The sequence below is a fragment of the Lates calcarifer genome, linkage group LG1, assembly GCF_001640805.2.
Source record: "Lates calcarifer isolate ASB-BC8 linkage group LG1, TLL_Latcal_v3, whole genome shotgun sequence".
Taxonomy (NCBI): Eukaryota; Metazoa; Chordata; class Actinopteri; family Centropomidae; genus Lates; species Lates calcarifer.
In genome coordinates, this window is record NC_066833.1 from 25,127,167 (window position 1) to 25,147,846 (window position 20,680).

At 38.2% G+C, this 20,680-nt stretch overlaps 2 protein-coding genes across 3 annotated transcripts in view; one reads left to right on the plus strand and one right to left on the minus strand.

Annotated features, from left to right (window-relative positions):
* gpr39 (G protein-coupled receptor 39) overlaps positions 1 to 1,490 on the plus strand; it is a 28,802-nt gene extending 27,312 nt beyond the window's left edge. The window contains 1 exon segment of the mRNA XM_018696684.2: positions 2 to 1,490. Within this exon segment, the coding sequence (XP_018552200.1) occupies positions 2 to 215 (214 nt within the window). The 3' untranslated portion in view covers positions 216 to 1,490.
* A 17-nt stretch (positions 1,491 to 1,507) lies between these two features.
* LOC108897200 (ly6/PLAUR domain-containing protein 1) lies at positions 1,508 to 20,457 on the minus strand. 2 transcript variants are annotated; one of them, XM_018696685.2, is made up of 3 exons: positions 19,868 to 20,457; positions 18,009 to 18,140; positions 1,508 to 2,832 (listed from the first exon to the last, which is right to left on the minus strand). In XM_018696685.2, exons 1-3 carry the CDS (start codon positions 20,220 to 20,222, stop codon positions 2,591 to 2,593), a joined length of 729 nt encoding a protein of 242 aa, XP_018552201.1. In that variant the 5' UTR covers positions 20,223 to 20,457; the 3' UTR covers positions 1,508 to 2,590. The 2 variants fall into 2 exon arrangements, with proteins under 2 accessions (XP_018552201.1, XP_018552202.1); XM_018696686.2 differs by lacking the exon at positions 19,868 to 20,457 and adding an exon at positions 19,478 to 19,848.
* Between the last annotated feature and the right edge of the window lie 223 nt (positions 20,458 to 20,680).

The following is a 20,680-nucleotide window of genomic DNA, read 5'->3' on the forward strand; positions in this document are numbered from 1 at the left end:
CCCTCCGACCCCTGCTGATGAAGTCCTTGCGTCGAAGCAGCCCAAACAGCGGCACCGTTGCACAAGAAAAAACTCCTCCAACCCTTACAACCTTTCAAAAGCAAAGTGATTCAGGGGTGTCTTCAAATACTCAGTCTACATCCCTCAGCCTGACTGAAGAGGCAGGTTCAGTTCTCAAAACAAATACAGATGAACCATCAGAGACTGAAATATAATATGCTGTACAATTTAATGCAACACAGTAAACAGTAAAAACAAACATGGCAGAAACTGTTTAATTCAAGGACACTTGTACTGTGCCATTAAAAACAAATAGAGAGATGTTCCTTATATGCAGTAATCACAGTACAAAGTGCTAAGTCAGGAATTTCACTGACAGATCACGCTCAGCTGACAATTTGGCACAATAGAAAGCTTGATGCATTAGAATGACATGTAAAATTAGGGAATGTGAAATTTTTATCTAGTCAGAAAATGATTATACAAAAGCTCAAATATTCAGTTCAGCATGAAGGTCTCACAAACTGAAATAAAATTAAAGGTAACATAAGGAGTTTTTGACCACTGGTGGTGCTGTGGAGCACCAACTAAATTTGAATTTGAATTAAACTGATGCATCATTTGGAGTTCCAAAATTACTTGTGAATGTATCGCAGACATCTCCTACTCTACAATAATGCATGACGACACATATATACACTCATAAGCTTGCTGGTGACACAAGATGCTTTCCTGTTGACTGCAGAGAGTGGAAATGTGTGGTGCATGCAAGACCCCAGGAAGAGCTGGCCCAAGAGATACTTTTCCCCTTAGGCAGGATGCCATATAGCAGAAAGACATCCAAAAAGCACTGTTCTTGGGTATGGTTTCTATGACAACAATATCATGACAACATATCACCACTGTCTTTGTAATAGACTACCATCTCCCATTTGCTTTTTTACTTCTATACTTCAGAGATTTTCAATTAGAAGTGCTTAGAGCTGCTGCACAAAAATAGTAGAGTGGCCTGTAAAACAACTAAGACAAATAATGTTGCCAGTCTTCTTGGGAAGACTCTCACACAGTAAGCATAACATGAACTGGGGACCACCTTGAAACCATCAAAGAAAATGTTATTCAATTCCCTTATCACTTCTGTGGCATGCAAGCTATGTGATGTTCCTCAACTTCATGCTATTCCACTCTCTGACAGCTGATGGCGCTAACATCAAGAAACATAGCAGTGCATCAGAAAAGACGAACAGGAACACATTCAACATGTTTGTTAGACCTCAAGGATACACAAAATGCCTTTTTGTAAGAAACACTGAATGTGAACACAGCTGTGTTTGTTTACGAGAAAACTCCACAGGTTACCTTTAAGGTTCAGGTCAATTTCAAATAAAACTGTGATACAAAATGCTAAAACCAGCAAGAAACACATTTTTCATATTTCAACTTGACCACTGCAAAAGCAACAAAATTTTACAATTCATCTAATCAATCAATAATCATCATAGTATCATAAGTTTAGCACATCAGATTGCCTCCTGTCATTAAGGATAACTTTAGAACTACTCTCCTTGTCATAAAGTATCTCTCTAAAGTAACTGGTGGGCAAAACTCCCAAAAAGCTGGTGTAGTCCGTTCTGGACAGTCACTGACAGCCGCTCTAGGTGTCCCTTATCTTACCAATTGCTCTCTTCATTACAGTTGCTCCGCCTCAATGTATACTTTTAATTTTAGTCATTAGCGTTGCAGAGATTATGTGGTGAGTAGTTTTGAAAAGGTTTGTGTATTTCAGCCTGCTCTTGTATCTCTGTGTATGGTATTTCTGAGCAGAATACAAGGCTGTTACAAAGAAAAGTTTCAGGACAAATTTTTTTATGGCTTGCACTGCATGTTTCAGAGCTGTCACTTTGATGAGATTATGTTGTACCTGTGAGGGGCTTGAGGGCTTAGGATGCTATAATCACTGGCATATCCAATACCTTTTTTTCATGACTGTACTTTTCTTTCCAGAATCATTAAACAATATCATTGTCATACATACCACACTCAAGTCTTTTTTAGTTCATAAATATGCTGTAAACTTGATGATTAATGGTATTCATATAGAATAAATCATGGAGTTATTTATTCAGGAGATCTTTTCCTAAGGCTGAGAGAATGAATGATGAATGTGAACTTGCTTATCTTTCCTGCAATATGCCTTTTTTGACCTTGCAGAGTAAATAAATACAGACAAATGAGGATGAGACACCTGCTGTCCAATAAATAGCCAGAAGCTGTGTCATCCACGGCACTGTCCTTCACCTCACCTTACTCAACTCCACTTGCAGCTGCACCATGATTCTGTTTGTGACATGACATGTGATAAGAAGAATTCCCACCACTCAGTGTGGCGTTTGAACTTTGGAGGCAAGCTGCGACAAACAAGCAGGGGGAGTAAAGAAAACAAATACTGTACAAAGCTTCCACACATCTTACAGAATATGCCTTTCAAAATATGTATGTCTCAGCTTACACAGTTCCAGTTCATGTCTTCGGCACTGTCTGCAGCAGAACTTTTTATAATGCACATCTTAACTCAGTGTGTGAAGGCCTGTCAGCACAGGGTGGAGGACAGCAAGAGGAGGATGTAGAGAGAAAACACAGAGTGATGCGGCGTGGTCAGGGCGATGGCAGCAGAGTGTTGGGGTCGTTTCTTCTGGCGCGGTCCGTTACACAGCGGTGTGTTGCAGCAGGTGATGCACACTGAGTTGAGCTTGCCGGTGCAGAACTGCTGGTAGCCAGAAGAGGCGATAAGACAGGCTCCTGATGAGGCGCAGGACTTGCGGTAGTGTATCCCTGAAACAGGACAGACGTAAATGCATTAGGCTTGTAATGAGAGGATTAGAAGGTGTGTGTATGTGTTGGTGTGTGTGACAGAGAGAGAGAACAATCTCATCAAGGGGATTTCAGTTTAAAGGGAAATAATGATTTTCAACATCTCTTTATAATTGGGCTAATGCTCCTAATGCAACTAATCATTACAGTTAGGTGTCTTCTGCGTGCCTGAAACACTCTGTCTCTTCAGTAGATACGCACATACTGTAAGTGTCAGTGTCAGCAGCCAGTGTAGTATAATTAGTTCATGAATGAGGAAAAACACAGCTCTTGCTTCTTGCTTTTTAACTGCTTCAATGGATTTGACTTCTCTTTTTTGTGTTGAGCCAAACCAGCAGCACAGTGAGTTTCAGTATAATGAGTTACAATGTGGACTGTAAAACTAACACTTCTGAATGGGATTGAGGATATAGCACTTGTGCCCTCAGAAAACCAGCGGACCAGTAGAAGCACACAGCACATTAGGTGGTTATTCATACGAGCCAGACAAACACAAGAAATTGAGGAGTTACAGGGAGACACTGAGGCAGCAGCATGAAACACAAACCAGCAGTCAGTCAACCAGCAGCAGCAGCAGCAGCTCTTACTCAGATCATACAGACAGATCCATCCTGTGCCAAAACAGGTAGCGGGGATGAAGGTTTGGTTTCCTTCTAAGTCATTCCAACACTCGACCATGAAGCATTTTTCTTCTGCCGTACAATATATTTTACTGTGCACACACAGGGTGCACATGGGCGTATGAGCAATGCATTACATTTAAAGAATTCAAACGCAACCATCAACTCTGTTCTTAAACATGTCAAACTGTTTGACACATTGGAATAAGTGGAACATCAGCTGGTAATTGTGTCTCTGGTGCTGGACTACAGGACACCTACACAGCTGGGTTGTGTGACCCTTCCAGGACAACAGACCCTTTTAAAAGCCAAGATATTTTACATCTCATACAGCTCTCTTAGTAATTTAAATGGAATCTGAATAACATTTAGATATTTAATCAGTTACACCTTTAAATGTTTGAGAGAAAGTCCCTACAGTACAAGGAGGTATACAGTAAGAGAAGAGCATTAAAACTATTAGCATCTTTTACCTCTGAACTCTCAACTGAATTTACAGTTACAGGTTGATCAGCCACACTCTCGTGGTTTACCTACACAGATGTTTTTCTTATTCAGACTTTGACTGAATGATATCTGTCTTTACAGCTGCTGGTTTCCGTGGGACAATAGACTACATCTCAGTAAGACTTCAAATGCATCCCTGTCCGCCAGTTTAAGGGTCTTGGCTCACTGAAATGGCTTACTAGGACATCTTATTGAGCTGAGCCATCATTAAGGTTATTAGCTTTGCTTTTCCTGCTATATGAAGTTTGATGACCCTATGCATTCTTACCAGAGCTTCAACCACCTTTACCCTTAGCAGAGGTCTAATCAGCCAGAGCAACTTAAAACACCTCCCTACGCTTTTGATTTATCAGCCGAGCTGCATGCACTAAAATTTCATTTTCTTCATAGTGATATCAGACTTACAGATATAGCCGTAATAAACATGAATACAGTAAAGAGCACAAGAGTGAATGTACAACCATGAAATCTCCTATACCTAATAATAGCAATGACAAAATCCGATGGTGACAGGAGCAGGTGCCTTGGCCTGGATAGTGAGACATTTGGTTATGTCTCACAGCAATGCACATTCCTAATACTGTGCACTGCTTTGCAATTAGCAGAGGCATTTCATGACTTGAGTTACAGAAGTTTACCCTCCGGTGTTCATAATCTGGACTGAGAACGGCACTTCATGGTTCCTGTTGGCACTTTGAGCTAAACTCATTTGCATTCCCTCTCTTTAGACATTTTAACACAGTATGTAGCAATCTCTCTCTGTGCATTACTACCAAGTACTGCCTAGAATTTCATTAATTACCATCAATCAGTTCATGATCCTCACACATTCATTTATGAATCTTTTGTAAGGTCATTTATTGTGCATCCATCTGAGGCCATGAAGAGCTCCAAAAGCAGGTTAGTTTTTGTGAATAACAATATTAAGACTGAAAGACTCCTAACACCCACCAGGCTCTGTCTTATTTACTTTTACCTATTTATTTAATACTGTGCAAAAAATGAATGTGAGGGTTGTGTGAGGTTTAGTGAAAGAAAAATTTCAAACTAATAGCTTAGAGCCATTTTCAGTGACTGTAATCAATTTCCAAAGATTCTCTGAGAAGCATTCATCTCAGAAAAGTTGACTTATCTCCACCAGCTATAATCCACATAACAATAAGGTTTACTTAGGCAGACTGGGAATTAAGGAGAAGACCCTCAGCTGTGACCATTTCAATTGGCAATATATTTTTCCCTCTATTTTGCACTATGAGCATTGATTTGACTTGAGAAGCTCGTTGGAACATGTCAAAGTTGTTTGTGAGATTACTGGAGGGAGGCTTTAACATTTGGCTGACATTTTACTTCAAAGAAATTTAGATATGAGCACATGACCTTCCAATAACCCTTGTAATGTTTCACTCCTCTCTCCTGCCAGAGTGCAACAGATACAAGCACGGTAACACCCGGAGAACTGCATGTTCATTTAAATTGTGCATCCTCCCATGTATTATATACTGCAAATATCAGTGGGGGTCCCAGAAGGTGTTGAGTAATCCAGCGGAAACACGGTGTGATATGTCGCAAGGGCCTGGAAGGAAATGCACTGACTCACACTGTGTTTTTACCCTTAATTTTAGCTGTCTGACTCTTACTGGATGGCTGTGTGGATCTCTGTCAGTTTCTACTCAAACCTTAAAATAGCTGTTAATATTATGACAACTCAAGAAGAAAAGTGGGACAAATACGTGAAACAACTCAAAGTAAGAAAATCAAATGATCATAAATGCCTGTATAATCTGTTGGCTTTTATTTCAAGCAGTAATTGGAAAATAGCCAGAGCCGATTACATGGGCAGTCAGTGGAAAATGAGGTGTAGTTAAAGTGGGAAGTGTCAGTGACAGAGAATACAGATTTGATGGGTTTTCTCACCTCAAACAATTACTTACCAATAGGGTTGCAAAGGGGCGGAAAATTTCCGGTATATTTCCGGAAACTTTCTATAGTAAGTTAAGCTGGGGAATTTTGGAAATATTCCAAGACGTGTGCTAGATGAAGAGATGAACACTCATCAATCAGCTGCTGAATCAAACTACCGTCTTGTATGAACAGGAAACTGACTGAAGAAACAGCATCACAGTTGAGCTAGCTACCATCTTGATTGGGAAGCAGCACTCTATCATAATAGCTAGTCTCTTAAATTCAAGTCAAGTCAATTTTTATTCATATAGTGCCAAATCACAAACATAGTGCTCTTTATATAAAAATTTTTACAAAGGAAGATCCAACAGTTCCCACCATAAGCAAGCAACGGTGGCAAGGAAAAACTTTGTTTTACAAGACAGAAACCTCGAGCAGAAACAGACTAAAATTGTCGATAAAATAGTATTAGCTAGCTTACATTTACCATCTCTGATTTACTGGTTAGGTAGCTACTGTATAAACACATTTTTGTTTATTTTTTGCTAGTTAAGCTTTAAATGGACTAAACAGACTGTACTTATATAGCGCTTTTCTAGTCGTATCGACCACTCTAAGCGCTTTACACTACGCGTCACATTCACCCATTCACACACACATTCACACAGTGCTTGCACTACTACAAAGCGCTCCAGCACATTCACACACTTCAATAGTCCTGCTGTAGTGAGCAGGATTCTAGAAATTATCTGTACTTGTGATGGAGGAGTGCACAGTGCAGGGTAGAAATTCAGCTGAATTTGCATGAAATCTGGTTGTTTTAACTAAGATTATGCTGCAAGATACATCTACATTTAAGTTCCCTGTTGCAGGCTAACCTGCAAATTTCTAGTTTATTCCCGTTAATTCCCATACATTTCTGTTAATTCAACATTATCCCTGTTAATTCCCATGGAAAGTTTCCAACTTTGAAAATTTCCAGAATTTTGCAACCCTACTTATCACATTTATTAGTGGGCTCACACTCAGCAATGCACACTAAATTGGACATTTCAACTACAAACTTAATTCATTCTTGAACTTGAACTTTATCATACTGATTAAGCTTTTTCATACCTTTTGTAGTTTTTCAGTGATTGAAGTTCAAGATTTTGAAACCTTGAGTGGATGACATCATTGTGCTCCCTGGTTGTCTTTCAGAGTTTATGAATAGGACCACGAATGTCTAAAGCAAACAAGGACAAGGAAGAAGGGTTGCACAGTAAATGATGCTGCATGTAGCAGCTCAATGCCAGTTACTTTCAGAAACCTTAGAGCAATGAAAAATAAATGCAAAGATAAAAGAAAGGTTTGGAACCATGCATCTTTATCGCAGTTCTTGCTAAGAAGAATGACCTCTGTGTATTCAATTCAATTTTATTTATATAGCGCCAAATTGAGTAGGACCCTGAAAATGAAGCATCTAAATTGAATTTGACCACAATTAATTTTATTATTTACGCCCATGCTTTTCCTACTGTGACATTTCAGAATCTATTTTGTGAAAAAGTTCTATTTACTCAAGTGTCTTTGAGCAAAGCATGCAATCCTTAACCATCTCTGTCAGCACCTCCACATTTCTTACTATGGATGTTTAAGCTTTTTTTCACTTAGAACTAAAATATGAAAAATTTGAACAACATTTTAATACCTTTAAAATGTTTCTATTATATTTTCATATTAGTACAAATGCAGTCCATCCCTTTTTAGCATGGGTGCTTCTAAAAATGAAGGAGCATTTGACTGAAGAGATCTTAAGAGATTAAAAACAGTGATAACAATTAAACTTTACAGCTGAAATGGAAATTAATATAAGATTATTAACTTAAATGATTTTCAAATGCAACCGCTAGTTTGACACATGACATGATTAAATCACATGACATGATTAAATCATGTTCAGTCTTTCAAAATTTGTTGTCTAATTCATTACTGGCAATTTATGCTGAATTTTAATAACCAAATATTTATGATTGCTTAAATATAAGAGACAGAAATATGTGATATTATCATGGACTGCTTCCCTTAATTTTCAGTGACTACTTTCAAGAACTCCTGCAAAGAGTGTACACTAATTATAACAATGTACCACCAAGGTGAAACACTGCTTTCACAGCACATTCACAAATAGACTGGAGCTGTCCCAGCAGATAAATGTGTCGAGGCAGTTCAGTTTAAATGCAATTCTAAAACTGTGGGAAGAAGTGAGGCAACACCTCAATGTAGCTGTTCTTGAGCTGCTCTCAGCAACTCAGGAGAACACTTCAGTGGGGCTGACACTTTGTTCTGATACAACAGTACAACATTATCTAGTAGTCTTAGTTATAGTGGTTTTTCTGAAATTCTGATGAAGTTGAGGGGACAGATCACAAAGGGTTCTTTTTCAACTTAAAATATTAGAGTATGATTTTATTTATTTAATGCTTGATTCATTACTTTGGGGTTATGCATTTCCAGGAACACCTTTCTAATTGAAATTCAGGACAAATACACACAAACATCATACACTCTAATACATGGTGATTATATTCCATATGTCTCAGTTATGAGCTAGGTGCTGATATGCAGTGCTGTGCCACATTTGTTGAGTAAATATCACCACAATGAATCTCAGACAGCAGGGAACAGGGAAACAGTCTAATGTCTGAAGTGTTTGGAGGGGATTTCATTTAATTTGTGCATGGGAATTCTTAAATTCAGCACTTCAACCTAAATTATAGTATTGTGTTAATTTATAGGAAAAAGGGGAAAAATTCTTATCAACTTTCAAGTGCTGAGAGAACTAGCACTGTTATTGTAATGAGAATCAGCATGGTCAGCTGCACAGGGAAGAGTAAGCAATCCAATATGTCCAAGCGTGTGAAGAACTTTCGATTGCTCCCTGAAATTAGATTTTAACCAAATAAATCACTCACACTGAATAGCATCAACATGAGCATTTGTTTCTTAGTATGTTGATGCTATAAATGTCAGTAAAACATGATTTGTGCATAGTTCTTTCGTTTCTTGCTTTGAATATGATATTGTTTGTAGTAGTGACTCCTTAACGTGAAGAAGAGAGAAAGAGAGAAACTTGACAATACAGGGAAATCAGACTGGAGTCATTATTTGAGCAAACATAAAGATGGCATCCAGATAAATGGTGAGTAGGGACAATAAAACAGATGGCAGGTATTTTGGTGATAAAAACCAGAATTTAATCATGACATAAAAGTTACCAAGTTCTATGGCAGCAACACTTATGGATGCATTAATCTGTAATTTCTTTTTATAACTTTATTCAACCAAGACAGTCTTTTCAGATCCAAATCTTTTTCAAGAGAGGTTTGGTGATAGTTGCAAGAATCAGGACAAAATTCTGGGTACAATTGTGTTTTTACGTTTCACCAGTAGAAACACCTGATACAGTATTTCTCAACTCATCATTAAAGGTCTGGTCACATCAGAGAGTTGCATAGCAACATCCTTGTAAAATAGATGGTGCTACCATAACTTTTTGGCGCTGTGACTACTCACAGGTCTACTTGGAGAACTGCAGTAGCTGAAGAGCTGACTGCTAATGTGCAAGCCGACCGTGAACAAAAAACTGAAATAGAAATTCACACAGTTTATTCAATAAATGTATATTTTATTTTATATAGTTTATACTAATCCACTGACACCTTTAAAGTGAATTGTTTTTGCTGCAAAATTCAAATTAAATGCTGCCGTGACCATGCCTTTGTTATGAAAACAAATCTGTTTTCATGTAATGAAATAATTAAGGACACTAAAATGAGTGTTGTTGAATGTTATGTACCATTATCACTGTCTTTCTGCACAAAAGGCAGAATACAGCTGAAGCTTATGGGAATGTCCTTAAGTTTTGCAGGTATTTGGTCATGAAGCATCCCTACAGCCATGCTGCTAGCAAGGCTAAAAATGCAGGGAGTGATTTTTAAGGTTAGAAATTGTATTTGAAATTAAACTGCACCTTAACAGCAGCTAAGCATCTAAAGTACTTGCTGCAGTGACGTAAAAATGCACTCAAGGTGTGAACAGTACACACTGAGACACAGCTTTAACTAAAACGTACCTCAAGGTAATTTCATAGTAAAGAAAACTATGATACACCCCCTCCCTCCTTCCCCCAATCCATGCTCACACGCGCTAACAAACTTCAGCAGTCATGTACAGTCCCTTTATTTAACAAAATGAATGTAAACTACTGTGACTAACCACACACTCATTTCCCTTTTCCTGATACAGTAAATTAACTTTTGCAAATTGCAAAAGCTAATTTAGATAAGCCATAAAATCAGGGAGACAAGAATACAGTTGTTGCTCGTCTCCAGCCTGCTCTGTGTTGCTCTGAGGTGTCCTCATCAGGAAAAGCAGCGTGGCCATGACAGTAAGCCTTAGCCTTGTACCAGCTGGGGTTGGGTCACCATTTATGGTTACATAATCAGAACTGTGAATTAGTCTGCTATTACCATCTTTACAGCCGTCTGAACTGAACTTGGAATTCTGAGGAGTGATACTATCTGATCCTGCCTCAGGCCATAAGCCCACTTGATGACTCCAACCCAAATATTCAGAATCATATCACCAACGGGTCACTATAAAATATATATCAGCATCTTAAGAGAAGACTTTAAAAAAAAAAAAAAAACAATAGAATTTTCTCCTTTGCCAGTAAGATTCTATTTATCAACTTTTAGCAGCATCACCTGCAGAAGGTTCCAGGGTCGAACCCTGGTTTGGCCGGGGCTTTTCTGTGCTGAGTTTGAAGGTTCTCCCCTGCGCATATGTGGGTTCTCTCCGGGGACTCCGGCTTCCTCCCACAGTCTAAAGACATGCAGGTTAAACTAATTGGTGACTCTAAATTGCCTGTAGATGTGAATGGTTGCTTTGTCTCTATATGTCAGCCCTGAGATAGACTAACATCCTGTCCAGGGTGTACACCCAGTGTCTGATAGGACTGGCTCCAGCCCCTGTGACTCTCAAGAAATAAGCGTTACAGCGGATGGATGGATTACAGCTCCACTTAGTGTGCTGCCTCTGTGGATACTGTGTTGATATTACATCTCTTAGGGTGAAGACAAACTGTACAAAGTTATGCTGCTACTGTAACATATTCATCTGTATGGCATTAAATATTTATTTTAAGGCAGTTTTGGAAGGAAGTTAAGGGAGTTGGTTTTGTGTGCTAGTGCTGTCCACAATATCATGAGGATACTGTATCAGCAGCTCTTGCTGCTCTTTAGTTATTTGTCAAGGTAACTAAATACTACAGCTTCTTTACCATTCATTGCAAGGATAGCATATATTTTATATAATATTATGATGTTGCTCCTGTTGTGCTGCCATTGTGCTGGACATTATAAGAAAGACAGTATAAGCTTTTGTCCCCTGTTTAATATGTTTTTGCAAACCTGAGGGTCAATAAATTTGTGCTATTGTATCTTCACTTAACGTAATCAAACATTAGAGCAGTTCTTTCCTACAAAAAGTTCCACATTGCAGAGGTTTTCAGGCTGCAAGAGAGGTGAAGGGGAGGAACATCCATGAACCTGCTTAAGAATCACAGAAAATTATTCTATAACTCCAGAACTTCCCTTACAACTGTGTTTTTAAGTTTTCTTCAGTATCAAACTCATTCAGAGATAGCTGTCAGTACATTTAGTGGTATATAGCAGGAACAGCTAATAGTGAATTCATAAATATCGGCTAAAACAAACAAACAAAAAACCAAAGCCAAAAAACCCCAAAAACAACGGGACTCCAATTGTAGCCTATGATGCAACTTACTCGTAACTCGTGGCAGAACGTGTTCTTGCACAAGTTTATCAAGATTATCCAAAAGCTTTGTTGAAAAAAAAAAGAAAAACTACACATATTCTAGCTCATACTCAACAAACTACAAATACATATGCACACATATACAAATATGTGTGTGTGTAGCTTATATGTACATATTTATATTTATGTATATATTCACTGTATGTACATATACATCAAATGTAAATATCAGTTAAAGGACCACTGTGTAACATTTATGGGGCTCTATAGGCAGAAATACAATATACATAAGTATAGTCTTATTAGTGTATAATTACCTAAAACTAATAATTGTTGTGTTTTTGTTCGCTTAGAAAGAGCCATTCATATCTACATAGAGAGCAGGCCCTCTTCCATGTTGCACTGCCATGTTTCTACACTAGTCCAGAGTGGACAACCTAAACCAAACAGTGGCCTTTTATGTTTTTATGCAGATGCTGCAGCTTGCATATGGAAGACAAAGAAGATGAAGAGGAAGAAAGAACAGTATGTCAGCTATTAACTATGGTTTTACAAACTAACAACTAAATATAATATCAAAGTATAACTATATAAATGATTAGTTGATGAGGTAGATGATGCCATTTTGTCACCTAATGGCCATCACAGACTGTCTGACATGCTTGGCATGGGAGGGGACGGTTATTCAGTTAGCTGCAATCTGCAATCTCACCACTAGATGTCACTTAATCCTACACACTGGTCCTTTAACTTCATAGAGTGTAGAAAAGAAAAAAAAAAACTTAAAGTCTTAACCACAATAGGCTATATACAACTTTTTTTTTTCTTTTACATATGCAGTAGTACTCCCCACTAGTGTCAAACCCACAGAGATTCATCCTGTAACTCTGCAGTCCCTACAGTTCTACACATTTTTTTAATTATTATTATTAGTTTTGGCCCATAACCTCCACTTTTATCAACTCTGTTTCCTAGCAGCAGCAGCTACTACTGCTTTGAGACCGAAGCATACCATAACTTTGAGGACACAAAACTAAAATAATGGACTGAAGGATGCATAAACTAAGATGAAGGATGACTACAGAATTTGGTTATAATTCTGAATGAGTTTTTCAAAATGAGTGACCCACTTCACATTAAACATAATAATTCAATCTGTTGTTTGTATAAAAAAATTGATTAAAAAAGAACGAAAATAATACCAAAGTATTATGTTTGTGGGACCAACAATTTATTCATTATCATTATTCACTAAGATGCAGGATTATTACAGCAAAGTCTAATCCCATGCTTTTTTGGTGTGTCTTATTACATAATTTAGATACTGTTCCTATGAAATTGCCTCTGAGAAATTGAAGGGTAGCCAGTTTCACATCTGTCATCGCAGTACATCTTACCCCCCACCCCCACCCCCCATTGAAATGTAAGGTGGCCCACTGGAGCATGGCAATCATACTTCTTTCAAATACAGCGGGAGAGAGGAACACTTACATAAAAACGCACACCCTTTTATCATTTCTGAAGACATAATCAGAGGAGAATGATGATGGTATTAATAGGAAATGGGCTTGGATAGAAAGCCAGGCTCATCTCATGTTGCCTAGCAGAAAAATAGCCATCATCTTACTGGGGTATTTACGTGGGTCTCTCACCTCTTGGTTGGTTTGACAGAGGAAATTTACTCTTGAGTTATACCTCCATGTTCTGCCAGCCAGCCTCTTTCTCAGCTGGAGAGCTGTGTTGTAAGAGCGACCACAGACAGGCTTGTATAACACCCTCCAGATACAGAAGGGCTAATCTGTTGGCTAGGGGGACAGAAAATGGCTCAGTTGAGGATGTACTTTAGCCAGTCTCCTAGAACTGAGCTGCATGCCTTGTCACTGGCACTTTCAGACAATCATATGGCATAGTATACTTAGGGAAGAAATCAAACAGTCTCAGTGATTTTGATTCTTATCACTGATGCAAATTGCACAGAGGTGGCAGTGCAATTGAGAATATATCTACTGCATTTCAAATAGTGATAAGGTGCGGTCAGTTGAGCTTCTAAGCCCTATTTTCATGCAGAGCAGCAATAATATCACTGGGAGATAAAGACTGGGATGTACATGAGCATTCAGGCAGAAATTTTCTTATTAAAGAACTGTCGACTCTATAGCGTGGTGCGTCTGCCCTTTGGATTGGGAGCCCCATTTCCAAAGATGGGAGCTTATTGCTTTTGCTCATCAGCAGTAGGGAGAGGCAATAAAAAATGGCCACCAATTTTCACTAGGTGTGAAAACGAAGCAGACCTCAGGCAGGAGGAGTGACCTTTACTGTCTGGGTTCTAACCACCTGCAGCAAATAGGCACGTCAACACAGCAGAGACACATTATTCATCACTAAAAAGGCAGCGATGAATGGCAAAATCTGAAAACTCAAGGAGTCTTTCTTACCTAGAGGACTAAAGTTAAAGTCTTGTTCCTCTGTGTTCAATAATCCATGACATATTATCCTGTTTTTCTTTTTCATTTTCTCTGTTTTGAACAGTTGCAAAGAAGCACAACCTGAACCAAAACAACACCGTGGATACATAATGCATTTCATACAGCCAGATTAAACAGATGCTTTATTGTGTAGAACATTTTAAACATTTCAGACATTGTGATTCAGAAACACTGACAAACAAGCCAAAGCAAATATTGGAGGTCTCCTGTTGTTTGGCAACCTGAGTGTTGAGAATAATTTTGACTTTTTTGATAGGGGTCATTTAAATCAGTTTTTAAAAGAACTGCAAACAAGATTTGAAAGGAGCAGCTCATATTCAGTAAAAAATAATACTGTCAGTGCTCTCTGTGCAATGGTCTGGGCTGTAGCCAGAATTTTAGAGATCATTTTGGGTCATGGGTCCATATATATATACATCTACATACATACATACATACATACATACATACATATATATAAAAGACCAATATGGCTTTTTCAGGCGATAACCGATATTTGGAGCCGATATTCATTTGTAGTAAAAGTGAAAATATTGGTGTCAAAAGTTTGAATAATACAAACTCTAACTACAACACTTAACTTCATTTAAATGCCTTTAAGCATGTTTATTAAGCAGCTTTTCAGATTTGCAACATGTTAAAGGTTTTTTTTTATCTTAGACAATAGACATCTTTGTTTTAAAAATAAAAAGGCTCAACAGCAGCAAGTTACATGAAAACATAAACAAATAAATAGCTTCCTGAAGTTTTATTACTCATTCAAAACAGCTCAGTCATATTTTATATAAATTTTATTTCCTTGCAAGAGAAATCATCATCCTCTCACAGCCATAAATAAAATTCTGGAGAGGTAGTGAGTGCATATCAAATCACAATTCTGACCTGAGTCCCAAAATGAAAAGTATCTGTAATATTAATAAATAAAAAGAGGCCAGATTCTATGGTTTGTTGACATTTTTTTAAAATATAGTCAAATTGTGTGAGATAGATAAATCTGATAGTTCCTGAGTTAATTCAGGAAACTTTCCCTTTTTATGTTTCATGGAACACTAAAGCACTGAACAGTTTGAAATATTCTATTAAATTTTAAGAAACAGTTAAACAGAAGGTTTGAGTTGTCATGCTAGGAAAAACACAGGTAACGTTAATCATGGCTTTGTTTTATTCAAGTATCCCACAACACTGACAATAATCATATTATTAAATTGTTGATGTGTTAGCAACTGCTGCTTATTTATACATCCAGCAGAGCTTTAGTGTTAATCTGTTTCTGTTTCTGGCACCTGATTGAGCCGTGTTCAATATTCACTCTTCACACTTTCAAATTTGTTTTGCTCCCTGCCAACTCTTAAGCAGCTATATTCTCCTCTATTTTCACCATCTAGTCGCTAACTTCGTTTGTCTGCTGTTCGATGCTGGGCAGGTACCATACACTGGGTTTATCAGAGCTCCCTCACTGAAAACAGCTGCCTGCTGTGACTGAGGTTGATAAGAGTAGTGAGACTGAAGCAGACAGTCAAGTTGTGGGCTACAAAAACCAAAACAATGAGCTGACAGACAAGAAAATGCTCTGCAGAACTGATAAAAACTGCAGTTTTTATATGTAGGTCTGCCACTCCTTTCACATTACACATAGTTAATATTAAATTATTGATTAATGCACATTAAAGTATATTGAGCATAACATGCTGGAAACCACAGTGTAAGTGTATGTTTTTAACTTTTAATATTCTCCCCAGCGGCTGCTAAAATTCACAAATTCACTGAAAAATTACAGGGGACATGATCTACTGTCACTGGTAACCATGGCACTGGCAAAGTCAAGTACCACCAACAAGAATCTTTTTTTTTAAAAAAAAAAAGAATTAAACCACTGCTGAAGTAGAGGGTGCTTAAATATGACACAGCTAAAAGAGCTTCAGTCAAACCTGTTTGTTTCATCAATTTGAGGAAGGTCTTCTCTTTGTCTACAGTCTTCTCTTTGCCAACCTGATCTGATGGTTTTGTCTCTTCAGTGCTATTTAAGGGTGCTTTTAAACCTCTAGTGAGTGCATTTAATCCAGACCGAGGGGAAAAAAATGCATTGTTACTTTTTAGCCCTGCTCCAGTTCATGTTCTTGTTGACTTTTTTCAAAAGAACTAAGAGGAGTAAACATGAAGTCATACAGAATGACTCTGTAACTCACTCATTGGACAGTTCTGTTGATGTAATCCTGCATCACCAGTGCATCATCAGGACTAGTGTGGGAGACTCAAATTCCAGTGACTGATGGTTGGATCATGCAGGACTTAAATGCTTTTTATTTGTATATTCATGTTCTGAAGCAGCATAAGAGCTCACAAAGATGTAACTGATAATGAGCATTATTAGTGTTGAGCTGATGACAAACAGGTTGACGCAGGATGGAATAGAGATGTCTTGTAAGATGTCTTGTACAGTAACATTACTCATGTTGGGGTATTACTTTTGGGATCGCGCTGTGTTTTTAATGGATTTAATGAACCGTCAAAGTGTGCAGCGTATGGTTGCCAAATGATTTACATTACCATCCCTTTTTCAGATCAATTGGAGGATTTCTTTCTTGAGCAATTCATGAAGAACCGATTAAATTTTTGAGTCAATGCTAAAATCACATGTCTGCAATCACCAAATACTGTGGTCCATCTGCTTTCAGGCCATAAACAAACTGCACTAGGATCTCCTTGGAAGTGAACCGAAACCCTTTTCTAGTGGTCTCAGTCCGGTTGTTTTGTCCACACCAGAGTTGGGCAGACAGCTTTTTCACCAGCCCCAATGAACCATACTGGCCACCTGAGCTAAGCATAAACATTTTTTGTGATATGCTGACTAAAAAAAAAAAAAAAAAAAAAAAAATCTCATGCTTACAGCTTTTTTATGTGAGAACTGAAGATGATATAAAGACATGGATGGAAACACTCATACTGTTTCTAAATGACCTCAGTTGCTTATTGACCAACATACCAATATGTCTGCATTAAGCTAATAAGGCTCTACCTTGTTATACAATAATAACACAATAACACACCTGACACTGTATGCAGTGCATGAGCTGAAACATTTTCCACTCAGATGAAAAAGGAACAGTTTATATCCATGACTGCTATTTCAAATACTGACCTAGAGCTAAAACTTTCATCGTCTAATGATAGTTACAGAACACTGAGGTGCCTGTATCTGCTGACCTCAGATCTGTTTGGTTTCTGGTCACAGCAAAGAGCCTGGCTCCTGGCTGAGTGTGCCGGAGAGCTCTCTCTCCCTTTGTGCTGTCTTTGTATTAAAGGATACTTCAAACATGGCAGCAACACTAACAGCTTCATTGGTGTCATCTCAAAACATCCTTTTGTTGACAATATTCCCATTGATTCAGAAAATATGACTGCCCAAGCAGTGACTGAACAATACAAACAAACTCATCCTGCTCATGAGCAACTGGATGACGCTTGAAGAGTGCAACACAAATTAGTTTCCCACACACAGACGTCACTCCTGTAACCTCGGTTTTAAGCTAATTTGATGTCATGCCAAAGCAAAAAGACTACACTTCAGATCCTGAGTCAAGTCCCTGGATTCAAGATTGAAACTCTGTCTCCATTTTACAACCAAAATCTAATCCGATGTCCTTGGATTGAGGCCAATCTGTCCAGATTTCACTGAAACCTGCTCTGCTCTGAAATATACTAACAGAAAAATAAGCAGAGATTAAAATATATTCATAACGGGGGTAAAAAAAAAAAAACAGTCAAGAGGTGGAATATGCTGGACTCCAGAGATGCAACTTACCATCATCCTTCACCAGAACCTCCTTCTGGCACATGTCCTGCACATTAACAGTGCAGTTGACAATGAACTCTGGGGTGGAGCAGTCATGTGTCATCTCCTCACACTGGTAGCACTGAATCTGCAGAGCCAGCCCTGCAACCAGGCCCCCCCCCATACCCCAACAAAGACACACAGTCAGTTACTGAATCTAACTATGTTCACTACATCATTTTCACCAGGTCAAATTGCTTCCACCATGAATCCACCATCAGCCATAACACATGCTCATTTTTTATTTGCATACTCAATTTATTTTCCCCAGTATCATAAATAAAGAATAAAGGGGAAAGTTTTATCTCAAATTAAAAATTCAGTTTTAGTTTGGTAAATATTCTAGTTCCTTCAGCTCCGACCATTTCAAATTGATGTGACAGATGAGCTCAATTATTCAGCTGTGTTTGAGTTGCTGGTGGTACATTTATCTTACCAGCATGTTGTTGCAACATTTCATCATGTCTTGCTTTGATATTATTAGATAGATATTTCACTATTTCTACTGTCAAACTGACTTGTTTATAGTGAACTTGCTTTACTGAGTGTTATTCAAAATGTATTCAGAGTGGTAAACAGTTTTCCATGAACCACTAGAAATACCCTCAGCTCATGAATATGTTGACAGATTTTATTTAGACCCATCATTTTGTTCTGATTAGTAGCATTTCAAATCTTTTGGCTTTCAATGTAGCACTGCATTGGAAATTGCTAAAGTACAGCATATAGAATATATATAGTCTAGTATACTCTAGTCTATTATGTTACGTGCATTGGAGAATTTATCAACTGATAAAAACTGACAGTACCTCTAAGATGATACAATACAAAATGGACTTCACATTTTATAAAGGCAAAGTGAAATTACAGCAAATACCTTAATACCTTCACTTATATATATATATATATATATATATAATATATATCACTTATATATATATATATATATAAATTTACTTGAGTATTTCCATTTTAGGGGGAAACGTTGCACTTTTAACTCCACTACATTTATCTGACAACTTTTGTTACATTAGTAGTTACATTTCAGATTACAATTTCCATTGAAAACACAATATATTTTCATCATGAATCTACCCAACATAATATAAAGTAGGTCCAGTGAGTTCCACATATTACAATGCTACTTTACATTAAAATCTAATGATAACAACCTGATATATGACATATAAGACGGTTGACTTGGTACTTTTACTCAAGGATCTTAATACTTCCCCAACGCTGTCCGAGACTGATAAAAATAAATTGCATTGGAAGCCTTGACAGAGAAATACGCACCGTTTCACTGTGCCACTGCGACTGCTGCGTAACATTATGGCAGATTGAGAAGAGGTCAGATTCAGGGAGATGTTTCACAGCTTAAAGTAGAGTGAGACTGGGCTCTACATTGTTGATCAGCAGTCCTTGGAATCAAAACTTACCTGTATCGTTTTAGACGCACAGGAGCGCAGTGCCACAGCCAGGACACTAAAATCTCTCAATGGTAAAAATAGTAAAAGAGTGGCACCCGCTACTTTAATGTAAGTACATCCAGATTTGAGTTGTCCATCATCATAATGATGAGCCAGAATCAGAAATCTGCTCAACTTTAAAGAAAGACAACGTTAGATTGGCTCGGGTCCCTCCAAGCTGCGCGCGCTGCGTCTGTCACTTTACCGTGTACCAAAAATGAAAACCTCCCCTTCACCGGTACCCTGCGCTCCTTCTCCAAAAACAAGCGGGATTGAAAGTTTTCCCATTAAACGACAGCCTATACCAGACGCTTTGAAATCCCGCGAAAGTGGCGAGAAAGAAAGGCTGTGTGACCGTACCTGAGCTGAGGAAGAACAGGAGCAAAGTTGAGACAGTGAACAGCCGCATCGTCCGCTTAATGGAACTCTGAGCACAAACATGAGAGACGGATGTTCGTCGGTTCGGAGGCGCAGAGACAGAGCAGCTGGCAGCTTGGCATGGTGAGCCTGGCACCTCCTGCGATGCTTCACGTATCTTATCCGCTGCTGCGGACATGTGCTCACACATGCACGTGCACGACTGCATTGTGTACCACGTGATCAAAAAGTGTCTGCTCTGACAATGATGCATAAGTACCTTCAACCTGGTTTCCTCTCTATTATTATTACTGTGGACCTTACATGTTATATCTGTGCATGCCCCGATAAATCTCATTACATTTGCTGCTGCTGCTGCAGAGAGCTGATGTCACCACTGGGATCTATAAAGTTGAAGTGTCAAAAAAGGGGCTAACTGACAGGAATAATGTCCAAGATGCCTGTATTTTTGCTCATCCCAGCACCCAAATCCTTGTTGAGAAAAACAACTGCAGAATCTTAACATGCTTTATTTATAGCTCATCGTTTAACTAAAATTAGACTATAAACTGACAGTGCAGATTTAGTTCTGTGACCTCCAAAGTCCTCAGAGTTTTATTTATCTCAGGGCTAAAAATCAGTTTTATTACTGTCCCTCAGTTTTATCTAGATTCCACACTTTGACCCAATAGATGACATCTATTAAAGATAATAGCGCCTACCCATTACTTTGGTTATAAAATGAAAAGATTCTTTTTCATCCTCAACAAAGTAAGTGGCCTCTGAACACTGATTGTAAGTCAGAGGACACATACA